The 14,025-nt window shown below is 37.9% G+C and overlaps 2 protein-coding genes across 2 annotated transcripts in view; one reads left to right on the forward strand and one right to left on the reverse strand.

Moving 5' to 3' along the window:
- Window positions 1-10,522, reverse strand: part of LOC150077334 (protein kinase C and casein kinase substrate in neurons protein 1-like) — a 233,530-nt gene extending 223,008 nt beyond the window's left edge. Inside the window, exon 1 of the mRNA XM_090386779.1 lies at window positions 10,421-10,522. The gene's annotated coding sequence lies outside the window, so the exon portion shown is untranslated. The remainder of the gene's footprint in view (window positions 1-10,420) is intronic.
- Window positions 10,523-10,696: 174 nt separating this feature from the next.
- Window positions 10,697-13,820, forward strand: LOC150077335 (FHF complex subunit HOOK interacting protein 2A-like). Its single transcript, XM_090386172.1, has one exon. The coding sequence runs from the start codon at window positions 11,164-11,166 to the stop codon at window positions 13,297-13,299; it is 2,136 nt and encodes a 711-aa protein (XP_090242298.1). The 5' UTR covers window positions 10,697-11,163; the 3' UTR covers window positions 13,300-13,820.
- Window positions 13,821-14,025: the final 205 nt, after the last annotated feature.

A 14,025-nucleotide genomic window follows, 5' to 3' on the forward strand; every position in this document is an offset into this window, starting at 1 on the left:
GGCCTCCGTAGCTGAGTGGTCAGGAGCAGGAGTGCAGTAGCACACGCTCTTTGAGTAGACTGGGGTTCAAGCCCCTGACTGCTGAATACGGTCAATCTGCCAAGCCGCACTGGACCAGCGTGGCAGATTATGGTCCATTTCCCTCAGCATGAATTGTTGAGGAGGCTTCCATCCTGCAGTGGGTTAATAATGGCTGCACTTTACCTTTTTTTTTTACCTTCCATGTGCAACAGTATCAAAAGCTTTCCTGAAATCCAAGTATATGATATCAAAATTATTTTTTGCATCCAGTTCCTTTGTGACCACGTCATAGTATCAAATCAAATTAGTCACACAAGACTTCCCCTTAACAAACCCATGCTGTGTCTGAATTATTACTGGTGTCTTGTCTAGATGATCCTGCAATGCTTCTTTAACCAGGGACTCCATTATTTTCCCTGGAACAGAAGTCAAACTACCAGGTCTGTAATTACTCATGTCACCCTTTGTGAATTGGAGATACATTTGCAAATCTCCAGTCCGTGGGGACTTCCCCTGAGTCCAAGGATGCTCTCATAATTATGGCTAAAGGTTTGCTTACTTCCTTTGCCCCCTCTTTTAATATAACTGGATAGATCCCATCTACACAGCTTCAGGCAAAAAAAAAAAAAAAACTCATATCATTTGTCCATTCCATCCTCCAAATCTAAGAATTTCTCAAAATTTACCTTAAATTTATTAACGCTACCAATTCGACAACACCAGATGGAAATTTATTGATGATCAATTACTCTGGCTGGCTGAAATTCAAATTTTTGCACATATATAACCATCCTCTTTTTGATTTTTCATTCACCACCTAAATAGCATGTTATTCTGAGGGTACTGCTACCCAAATATAGTATCCTGCATCAATATCAAATCTCAACTGTCACTTCTCAGCACTTTGTTTTTTTTTTTTGTTAGTTGTTGGCACATCGCCTTCTGTGGCCATATTACACCTCCCAAGGTTTTTGCATTTTCTACTCTGATCCAAGCCCGAGGCTGGATTCGAACCCGCGACCTTTGGGTTGCCAGGCAGGCACTTTACCCACCCGGCTAACCCAGTCGGCCAGCACTTAGTCTTGTTACAGTAACATACCCTCATTAACTACCCTACCAACCTTTACATCATTAGCAAACATAGACATTAAGCTTGATGTGTCTTCATCAATATTATCATTAGCCATATGGTGCAAGGAAACCCAAGGCTTTTAGCATTACAAAGGGCACGTGATGCAAGAAAGCAAGCTTATATAGCATCAGCCAAAAAAAAAAACATACAGACCTTCTCATTTCACCCATCCACTCGCTCCAAATGTTTGTCTAGTTCTGCCTTGAATCTGTTTAAACTATCAACTTCTACAATGACAGATGGAAGTTTGTTTGAGCAATCAACCACCCGCTGGCTAAAGGCAAACTTCCGCACATCTATCCTACAACCGTCTTTCCTCAATTTGAATTTATGCCCTCTTAGGCAATTATTCTGAACAAGAGGAAGAATCCCATCAGCACTGACCATGCTGATGGAAGAATCACCTCGCAGGTGCCTAGTCTCCAGACATTGAAATTTGCAAAACTTAAGCCTTTCTTAATAAGAGCAATCCTTTGTTTCATTCACTAATCTTGTTTCCCTTTTCTGTACTCATTCCAACAGCTCTACATCCTTCTTAAAATTAGGCCTCCAGATCTGTATACAGTACTCAAGGTGTAGCCTGACCATTGTCTTATACAAGTGGATAATCACCTTCTTATCCCTGCTAGAAAAATTCCAGTATATCATTGACAAGACACCATGAGCTACTCTTGCAGACCATCTGCACTGCTCACAAAACTTCATATCTGCCTGCACAATTACCCCCAGGTCCTTTTCACTCTCTACCACTGTCAGTGTAGCACCACACAGTTGATACTTTGCTCTGGAGTTACTGCTTCCCATATGCAGTACTTTACATTTGTCAATGTTAAAGTTTAGTTGCCACCTCTCAACCCATCTGCTCAAAAGTCATCAGTGCCTCCATAGCCAGGTGGGCAGGAACAGCAGTGAGTAGCACACGCTTCTTGATACCACATCCTCCATATTTGGTGACTACCAAATATGGAGGATGTGGAAAGGTCAGGGAATGACCACCGCATATCCCCGGAGCAATATGGCCTTAGTTGCTAATGCTCCTAAAAAACAAAAAACAAACCAAACAAACATCATCAGTCATACTGCATGATGGAAGAGATGGGGAAGAGTTGACCGGAACTTAGCTCTGGAGACTAAACATGGGTTCCACCACTTCAAGCCTCCGATAAGCAAAGTGGTGGTATTTCACCTAGTATTGCCTGGTAAAACAGAGGGGCGGCATTCCTCCATGTGGTGTGGATGCCACACCTCAACCCCTGCTTACGTTGGTTCATACCTGGGTGGTCACCCAAAGTGTGCTTGTGCATGGAGGTTATAAACAAGATTACTAACATTCCCACCATTGTGAAGGTGCAAGCAGAGGATTTGGCTGTCACAGACCGTCCGGACTTCACCAAAATTGGATCTAGTTGACTTGAGTGTCACCTGAATATCAGTTCGAATATCTGTTTGCACTGTTAATAACCCTAATACAGCCCATATATTTGATTGCCCCATGGAGACTTCAGCATAATCCCCCCATTCATTGCTTTCCAAGCTGCTGCAAGTCTCAAGAAAGGCACTATATGAATCAATTTTGTCTTTTCTTATGATTGCCATTAACCTATTAGCCTGTACATCTCCCCACTCCATCCCAAATCACAAGTTTTCCAACCTAATTAATACTGCCTCGACGGCATCAACAAATATTCTTGCACCTCTTCTATTTGAATCTACTGCATCCCTGTAAAAACAATCCCTCATGTTAACAAGTATAAGCCAAGCTGAGAAAAATTCTATCCCATGTCTTGAACAATCTCTTCAAGAAAAATGCAAGTACAATTATAATGTAACACCATTCCTATATTGCAATAGTACATAGTACGCTACAAAATTACCTCACATTATGCAACAGCAACTTTTGTTTCACTTACAATGTGGCTAACATTTCTAGTTGTAGAATGAATTTAAATTCTTTCCAAGTTTCAAGGAATTTTTTTTTTATTTAATCTCTTGACCAATAAACAATTTTGCTAGAACAAGTGCAGATTTGGGCAACAGGATTGGTGAAAGGAACAAAAGGTCACCCTTTTGTTCCCTTTACCAAGAAAGGCTTCAATTCTGCAAACTGAAGCATCTGGAGACTAGACCTGTGAAGTGATTTGAGATAGCATAAATTCAAATTGAGGAAATATGGTTGCCGTATAGATGTTTTTTTTTTTTTTTTTTTTTTTTTTTGATTTGGTAGTTGTTGGCGCATCGGCTGTTGTGGCCATATTGCACCTCCCAAGGTTTTTGCAGTACTTTGATCCAAGCCCGAGGCGGGAATCGAACCCGCGACCTTTGGGTTGCCGGGCAGGTACTTTACCCACTCGGCTAGCCCGGTCGGCCCGTATAGATGTGTGGAAGTTTGCCTTCAGCCAGTGGGTGGCTGATGGAGAGGTTCCATTCAGTCACCTCTTTATTACAATACAATATTGCGGTTGTAGAAAGGGAAGAAAATTCTGTCTTAGAAATAATGAACATTCTCCGATCAACACTAGCATCCTTGAAGGCATATTCTAATGATAATTTTGTTCCACTGAAAACGAGGGTTGTAAAAGTAAAAGATATGAAGAATGAATGTAAGAGTTTCCTTAAGAGAAACAATTTAGCATTAGCAAGGGCACATGATGCAAGAAAGCAAGCTTATATAGCATCAGCCAAAAAAAAAACACCCCCCACCCTTCTCATTTCACCCATTCACTCACTCCAAATGTTGTACCAGAAATACATAATTTATTGAGAAAAGTGACTAAAGTTTAATGAAACTTCACTCTTTTAATATAACTATTTTCGGAATATTACAAAAAATCATTAAATTGTAAATACCATAAATTTGACTTGCTACCATGGCTTACACATCCTAAGAAATCAATATAATTATTAACATTTGGTTATTTAAAAGTATAAATAACAAATCACTAATCTCAAACCATTTATTAACAATAAAAAAGAAAAGTTTTTGATGAACTTCTATATCATTCCTGAACACAATGCTAGTACTGAAGAACTTTTTCATTCATTTTGATATTTGAAACAATTTTTTTCATCAAACATTGAAATGAATTTAAGGGTATAAACCTAACTCCGAGTAACATGGAAGCATGCATGGTCTGTATTTTACATACGTAGAGAATAAAAGTTTTCTGAAAATAATTTAAAATATGATACCAGAGATTAATGTACCTTTGAAATAGTAATAATGGCATGTGATGCAAGAAAGCAAGTGTACGACCAAAAAAAAAAAAAAAAAAAAAATCACACAACCATTCCCTCTAAATGTTATCAGCCGTTAGAACAGGTTGCCACCTAGCATTGTGGAGTCAGACAGTTGTTGTTGTTATTTGGTTTTTAGGAGCATTAGCAACTAAGGCCACATTGCTCCGGGAATATGCGGTGGTCATTCCCTGACCTTTCCGCATCCTCCGTATTTGGTGGTCACGGGCTCGAACCCCAGTCTAATCAAGAAGCGTGTGCTATGCACTGCTGCTCCTGCCGAGTCAGACAGCTTATGTAGATATAAATATTTAGAAAGTATGTAAAATATAAAACTGAAGAGCAAACTTTTTTCCTTTTATTATCGTAGATGCCATTTAAGCTGTGCTTACTCGCATCATTTGACCACTGCAATACTAATAATAATTCTTTAGCATTAGCAAAGGCACACGATGCAAGAAAGCAAGCTTATATAGAATCAGCCGGGGGAAAAAAAAAAAAAAAAACTCTTATTTCACTCATCCACTCGCTCCAAATGTTTTCAAGTTCTGCCTTGAATCTATTTAAGCTATCAACTTCTACGACAGAAGGAAGTTTGTTCCAGCAATCAACCACCCGCTGCCTAAAGGCAAACTTCTGCACATCTATCCTACAACCGTCTTTCCTCAATTTGAATTTATGCCCTCTCAGGTGATTATTCTGAGCAAGAGGAAGAATCCCATCAGCATTGAGCATGATCAAACCATTCAAGGCTTTATACACCTCTATCAGATCACCTCGCAGGTGCCTAGTCTCCAGACACTGTAATTTGCAAGATTTAAGCCTTTCTTCATAAGAGCAACCCTTTGTTCCATTCACTAATCTTGTTGCCCTTCTCTGTACTGGTTTCACTGGCTCTACATCCTTCCTAACGTGAGGTCTCCAGACCTGTATATAGTACTCAATGTGTGGCCTGAACATTGCCTTATACAATAGAATAATCACCTCCTTATCCCTGCTAGAAAAATTCCTGTATATCATTGACAAGATACCATGAGCTACTCTTGCAGACCGTCTGCACTGCTCAGAAAACTTCATATCTGCCTGCACAATTACTCCCAGGTCCTTTTCATTCTCTACCACTGTCAGTGTGGCACCTCCGTAGCCAGGTGGGAAGGAGCAGCAGTGCGTAGCACACGCTTCTTGATTAGACCGGGGTTCGAGCCCATCACCACCAAATACGGAGGATGCAGAAAGGTCAGGGAATGACCAGCATATCCCGGAGCAATATGGCCTTAGTTGCTAATGCTCCTAAAAACCAAATAACATAACATAACATAACTGTCAGTGTGGTACCACAGAGTTGATACGTTACTCTTGAGATTACTGCTTCCCATACGTAGTACTTTACATTTGTCAATGTTAAACTTCATTTGCCACCTCTCAGCCCATCTGCTCAACTTTTCTAGATCCTGTTGCAGCAGTGTACTGTCATTAGTGTCATTAACAACCCTGCAAACCTTCGTATCATCTGCAAACTTGGACATTAAGCCTGATATACCATCATCAGTATTATTTATAAATACAGAAAACAATAATGGACCCAACACTGAACCCCGAGGAACTCCACTAATATCATTAGTCCATGAACAGCAGTGTCCATTGATTACCACTCTCTGTCTTCTCCCACTCAACCATCCCTTTATCCATAGCAGCAATTTGCCTCCAATGCCACACTGCTCCAATTTGTGCAGCAATCTTCCATGTGCAACAGTATCAAAGGCTTTTCTAAGATCCAAATATATGATATCAAAGTTATTCTTTGTATCCAGTTCCTTTGTGACTACGTCATAGTGTCCAATCAAATTAGTCAGACAAGACTTCCCCTTAACAAGCCCATGCTGTGTCCGAGCTATAACTGTAGTCGTGTCTAGATGATCCTGCAATGCTTTTTTAACCAGTGCCTCCATTAATTTCCTTGGAACAGAAGTTAAACTAACAGGTCTGTAATTATCTGTGTCTCCCTTTGACCCTCCTTTGTGGACTGGGGTCACATTTGCACATCTCCAGTCCATGGGTACCTCCCCTGAATCCAGGGAAGCTCTCATAATTATGGCTAAGGGTTTGCTTACTTCCTTTGCCACCTCCTTTAATATAACTGGATAGATTCCATCCATCCCAGGTGCCTTTCTTGTGTTTATCTTCAACAATTGCTCCTCCACTTTACTCTCAGTTATTACAAGATTATCAGCTTACTGCCAGAGCTGAATACACCTCTGGCATTCCCCTCCCTGAATGTCGATGCAAAATATTCATCCAGTTTGTTAGCTACCTGAGCAGGATCATCAACAGTTGAATCATCAATATCAAGTGGACCAATCTGATTCATCCCCTTCCTTCTAGAGTTTACATAAGTAAAGAACTCTTTGCTGTTTTTCTTTGCATCCTTTGCCAAAGATTTCTCGTAATCTGCCTTCGCCTGCCTAACCTCCTTTGTAACTTGGTTACAGAGCAGCTTATATCTATCATAGGCTTCTGTGTCACATGTTCATTTATATGTATCTCATGCATTTTTCTTCCCTGTCACATGTCTAATTAGTTCATCTGACATCCATTTAGGCTGAAATCTTTAACAATATTTCTTTGTTGGTATGAAAAGCCTAGTAGCTTCCAAGATTAATTCTTTGAATGCTTCCCATTTTGAATTTGCTGTTGGTAACATCATCAGTTGGATCCAACTTATAGAATTGAAATATTGTCTCAGACCACCGTAGTCACCTTTATGAAAACAAAAATCCTTCCCTTTACCCTTGATGGTAGTTACCTCTTTGAGTAAATCCCACTTCAGCACACTGTGATCACTACTACCTAGTGGTTCCTTTATCTGCAGATTCTTGATGCATGAAGAATCACTACTGATAATCAGATCAAGAGTATTACTTCCTCTAGTTGCTTCCTGAACATGCTGCTGTAGAAAACAATCATCCAATAAATCCACAAAAGCCTTGATAGTGTGTGAGTGACCAACCAACAAATTCCAGTCAATATCTAAGGAATTAAAATCCCCGTTATAAGACACTAATTTACTGGCCCACTCAATTTCTCTACACAATTGCTCATTATACTCATCAGATTCATTAAGCCTATAACACACATCTACTCTCATTTTTCCTTTCCCAGTGCTTATGTCACACCATACAGACTCAACATTGCATTGTCCACCAACATCAATTGGATGCACTTCCTTAGATTTTATGTTTCTTAACTAACAGCATAACCCCTCCTCCCTTCCTGTACACATTGTACTCTGCAAATTCCAATTCTGCACTGCTTAATAGTAGTATTGGCATGTGATGCAAGAAAGCAAGTGTATTATGCAGCATAAGCCAAAAAAAATCACACCATTCCCTCCAAATGCCTGTCCAGTTCCTCCTTAAATTTATTTAACCTATAAACTTCCACAACGGCAGATGGAAGTTTGTTCCAGCAATTAACCACCCGCTGGCTAAAGGCAAATTTCCACACCTATTCTCCTTGGAACAGAAGTTAAACTAACAGGTCTGTAATTATATGTGTCTCCCTTTGACCCTCCTTTGTGGACTGGGGTCACATTTGCACATCTCCAGTCCATGGGTACCTCCCCTGAATCCAGGGAAGCTCTCATAATTATGGCTAAGGGTTTGCTTACTTCCTTTGCCACCTCCTTTAATATAACTGGATAGATTCCATCCATCCCAGGTGCCTTTCTTGTGTTTATCTTCAACAATTGCTCCTCCACTTTACTCTCAGTTATTACAAGATTATCAGCTTACTGCCAGAGCTGAATACACCTCTGGCATTCCCCTCCCTGAATGTCGATGCAAAATATTCATCCAGTTTGTTAGCTACCTGAGCAGGATCATCAACAGTTGAATCATCAATATCAAGTGGACCAATCTGATTCATCCCCTTCCTTCTAGAGTTTACATAAGTAAAGAACTCTTTGCTGTTTTTCTTTGCATCCTTTGCCAAAGATTTCTCGTAATCTGCCTTCGCCTGCCTAACCTCCTTTGTAACTTGGTTACAGAGCAGCTTATATCTATCATAGGCTTCTGTGTCACATGTTCATTTATATGTATCTCATGCATTTTTCTTCCCTGTCACATGTCTAATTAGTTCATCTGACATCCATTTAGGCCGAAATCTTTAACAATATTTCTTTGTTGGTATGAAAAGCCTAGTAGCTTCCAAGATTAATTCTTTGAATGCTTCCCATTTTGAATTTGCTGTTGGTAACATCATCAGTTGGATCCAACTTATAGAATTGAAATATTGTCTCAGACCACCGTAGTCACCTTTATGAAAACAAAAATCCTTCCCTTTACCCTTGATGGTAGTTACCTCTTTGAGTAAATCCCACTTCAGCACACTGTGATCACTACTACCTAGTGGTTCCTTTATCTGCAGATTCTTGATGCATGAAGAATCACTACTGATAATCAGATCAAGAGTATTACTTCCTCTAGTTGCTTCCTGAACATGCTGCTGTAGAAAACAATCATCCAATAAATCCACAAAAGCCTTGATAGTGTGTGAGTGACCAACCAACAAATTCCAGTCAATATCTAAGGAATTAAAATCCCCATTATAAGACACTAATTTACTGGCCCACTCAATTTCTCTACACAATTGCTCATTATACTCATCAGATTCATTAAGCCTATAACACACATCTACTCTCATTTTTCCTTTCCCAGTGCTTATGTCACACCATACAGACTCAACATTGCATTGTCCACCAACATCAATTGGATGCACTTCCTTAGATTTTATGTTTCTTAACTAACAGCATAACCCCTCCTCCCTTCCTGTACACATTGTACTCTGCAAATTCCAATTCTGCACTGCTTAATAGTAGTATTGGCATGTGATGCAAGAAAGCAAGTGTATTATGCAGCATAAGCCAAAAAAAATCACACCATTCCCTCCAAATGCCTGTCCAGTTCCTCCTTAAATTTATTTAACCTATAAACTTCCACAACGGCAGATGGAAGTTTGTTCCAGCAATTAACCACCCGCTGGCTAAAGGCAAATTTCCACACCTATTCTACATCTGTCTTTTCTTAATTTGAATTAATGTCCCCTTAGGTTTGTAATCTGAACATGTGGAAGAATCCCATCAGAATTCAGCATGCTCAACCCATTCAAGGCCTTATGTCTGTGTGACACCATGTCTCTGATATCCCTTTGATGTCTTGACTAGCACTTCAAGCTCATCAAATTTTTTTAACTTTACTTCTAGCATTGGTGTACATGCAAGTATAAAAGAAATAAATAATAAAAATACGATACTAACGTACCGTATTTTTATTATTAAATATGATTATAAATAATAGTATAATAATTTTTAATTATTTTTTATTTTAATTTCACTAAATCTGTTCTCTATTTTCGCTTCTGATGTCATTGATGTCTAGAACCCCACTCAGAACTGAAATAGAATAAACTTCTTTGGAATATTGTCATGGCATGTGGTGGCGAGATGGAGGGGGGGGGTGAACGTACTCGGCATAAATACTGGTGGGTGTGGAGAGGAATGGATTACAATTTGGATAACATTACATCGTTGATTACAATTACCTCATTCCGTATAAGTAACTATTTTTGTCTCAATGCAATTACTGTTACTCACGTGAAATACCTTGCATTTTTTAATACTGTATTTACCTTCAGTAGCAGCTTCTCAGCCCATCTGCCTAATTTTTCTGCACTATTTTGTAGTAGCATACCCAGATTCAGCGACAAGGAATACCCTTTTGTAAACATTAATAAAAAAAAATTACATTAAAATACATACAACGGCATAAAAACCAGTTAGGGCCCACTTCGAAAGTGATTATATGGGTATGTATATATCATATGTCGATACTAATCAATACATAGAAAAACAACTTGCACGTGTCCACATTTAAAACTGGATGCAAAAACGTTTTTTTTTTTTATTTCGTTTTATATAGTAAAGGGATCTGTAATACTAAACAATGAAAATATAGTCTGTGATTTTGTATAACTTACTTGTTATAGCACCCACTATGCTACTCTGCTCTTTTCTGTTGGCTACCTGAGTCACATGTCGCTGTATTAGTTATCACAGACACTAATAATTCCAAAAGAAAAAAAAAAAAAAAAAAAGGCTGCTAACACCGCTGAGAATAACAACTTTGATATTTCACGTTTTTAAAATTCATCAGCTAGCTGGTGCGCTGTCTTGTAATACTCTCGACCCTTTCGTTTCCTTTTGGTAATATACGTCTTTTTATACTTACATATTATTAATTTCGAGTTTGTAAGTTGTAGCATTCATTTCAGAGCCGAAGAGAGAAAGTGAGTGGAACATATGTTACTATTGTTGGAATCATGGATAATGTCATTAATGAATAATTTATCAACAGTTGTAACTGTGATTTATTGAGTTAGAATAGACTGTCGAAGTCTCAGAGAAGTAAGATATGTTACTACTCTGTGGGCGAAGTGGTGTTGTCAACGTGCACAGGAATACTCAGTAGTCACGAAATAGTGCCGCTTATGAGTATTCGTGAAAATGTTAACTGTGGTCATTTATGATGCAACGTGAAACTTTTATTTCTTTTTGTACTTACACTAACATGAAACTTCTTAAAAACTGTGTTGTTGACAATACAGAATATATGTGCTATTTTTAAGAATAACTTGAAGTTATAAATGAGCCGACTGTACGTTGAAATTTTATTTTGCACGGATGTTATGCTTCCAATAAGAAATAGGGAAATTTATTTGAAATGCTGAGTCGTTTGGCTTCTGTTTTATATAGTGCGGTGGATGTATTAGCCCCACCATTACCATTGCATGACGACTTTATTTTCCATTGGACTGCAGTAACCAACTTCTATACAGAAAAGTCCTCATCTACTCAAATTCCTGTTGAATCGACACCTCTACCAAGTCACTTGCAACAGATGTCTGCTATTTTGGAGCAAGAGGAGGAGGAGGATTTAGAGTCCAATTATATGGGACCATGCATGGAATATTTGATTCAGCAAAAGATTTTGAATACTATGTGCATACTTGCACAAGCTGATACACCTCCAGGTATAAAACGTTACATATTAACATTCGTAACCAGGCTAATTAAGAAGTCTCGACAAGCGTTGTTACCAAATGTTGGTATTTATTTTCCTCTTCAGAAATTTGTAACTCTCTGTGGGGAATTGCTTGCAGCCCCAACTGAAAAAGAAGAAATTAGCTTTTTAGAAGTCATAAGTTCAAAAGTAAAAGAAAACCCACAGCTTGTTAACTGTTTATTGACTACGTGTGGAGACAAATCAAGAAAAAGGTCATCTGATACAAGTCATTCAATTTCTGAATATTCAAAAATACAAGATAATGTGGATTATCCCCTGGTAAAATCATTGCTTACACTTTTAAAAAGTCCAGATAATCATATATCTACCAGGGCAGGCAACTGTCTTCAAGAGTGCACATCAACAGCTAATGATACAGCTGCTGTTGCAATTTTGCAGTGCACAGATTTTTGTCATACAATAATAAATTGTCTTGCCAATTTCTATATTGCAATTCCAAAATCCTTGAAGCCAGCAGATATTGATGAAGCCGTGGCAAGGTGGGATCATGATGTAAGTTTAGGAAATGGTACCCAAGTATCAGCTGCAAACAGGAAGCTGTTATGTTTTCTTAGATGGTTTGACTTTATAAATACCATAACCCTTAGTGCACATCCTGCAATAAGTGAACAACTGTTATGTTGTTTAAAAGTAGAATATTTGGAAAAGGTTGTGTATAATGATCTTATAAATGATGAGAATGATGATCATTCTCTTTTTATGACCGTTTTAGTATCATGCTGTTTACGTCACTTATCCTCATCCAAAATAATAAATGTGTTTGGCGAGTTTCTGCTTGGCAAGCTTCATCAGCCAGAGATTCCTGGTCATGTGCATCATTCTTTAAAACATTTACTTATAGAGAGATGCAGAAATCATAGCTCAGAGTTGAGTATGGCTACTTTGCAGCTGTTTGAGGAATTGTTAAGAAAGCCCACAGAACACATTTTACAAAATCTTGTATTAAACAATCTAGCAGGTCGAAGTTATTTTGATAATACATTAGCAGATGGTTATTTTAACTATACAGATGATGAAGAAGAAGAATATGATAATTGTTTGAAATCTGAAAAATTTTTATATGATGAAGATATTTCTCCAGGATCATCTCCTGTAAGCAGGTCTTTTGCACCCACCAACATCCATCGAATACTTAACTGCTTTCTTCTTTTGCTTCCTGATGAAATAAAGTCATGTAATACAGAAGATGAGTCAGGGTATGACGTGTATGTTAAAGATGCAAATACAAGATTTCTTGAATGCATCAATCTTTGTGACCAGTGGGATGGATCATATGAGCCTCTGCAATCTTTAAACATGTCAAATTCAATACAAGATGACAATTCTAGTTCTGATTCTCAGCCCGAAGCAGATAGTAAAGGTTATTATTTCTACGAAGGTGATTTTCTTAATATGGTGTTTGATAAAGTGGAAAACATGCTGCAGCAGCCATATGAAGTAAATTTACAAGTAACATCACTACTGTCCAGACTGGCCCTTTTCCCCCATCCCCATCTTCATGAATATTTACTTAATCCTCTTCTTCCATTGGTGCCACGAACAAGGTCACTGTTTACTGTCCTGCTGAAGGTTGTGGAAGATATTCAGATAGCCATTCAGAGTATTCCTAATCACAAAAAACAGTTACAGTTAACCAGAAAAGCTCTGTTAAGTGAAGGTGTGGACTATGATACATTTGAAAATACTAATGTTCTGGAAGTTTTAATTGTTGTGGAGGAATTTTGTAAAGAACTTGCAGCTATTGCATTTGTTAAATATCATGCATCATCATAATTATAAATAATTTTTTTTTAAAGGAGTACTTTTATGAAACCTACCTGCAATTAAGGTAATTATATAGTAGAATGTTTAAAGATAGTCATTTGCTTTATTAGCATATTATGGTAAATAAACAATCCTAGTCTGATGTTATAACAGAAGCTATGCCTTTTATAGAACTTTAGGGGTGGGGGGACAGGACATATAAAACATTTCATACATTTTGTATAGTAGTGATTTCATATGTTAACAGCAACACCAAGGAATTTCATATATTAGCCAAGCAAAGAAAATGGCACAACCATGAATTTGGACTGGGGATGAAATAGAAAATATTCCTATAAAAAAGTAAGTTTTATTTTCATACAAAACATTACCATGTATGAAGCAATCCAATTACTAATTGAATTGTTTAACAATTCAGTTGAGAGGTACATATGAACTCTGCTAAAAAGTAGCACGCGCATTGTGTATTTTTCAAAGTCTGAATTCCTCCCGCTTCTGCAAAGAGTTTACACCAGTTTCTTCTGATATGAAAATACTGAACATATTTCAATTATAAATACCTTGCAGACAATTTGCAATCGCTGTATTATTGGTTATCATCGATTTAATTATTAGAGTAATCTAACCATTTATTCATTGGCATGCTATTAATGTTATATTCCTCCTATGTAAGGCTTAGGCTGTTCTGGAGTAATAAAAAAAAAAAAAAAAAAAAAAACATTGGCAGCGGATTGT

This window comes from Mastigoproctus giganteus, chromosome 12, assembly GCF_048544385.1.
Source record: "Mastigoproctus giganteus isolate SK-2022 chromosome 12, ASM4854438v1, whole genome shotgun sequence".
Lineage (NCBI taxonomy): Eukaryota > Metazoa > Arthropoda > Arachnida > Uropygi > Thelyphonidae > Mastigoproctus > Mastigoproctus giganteus.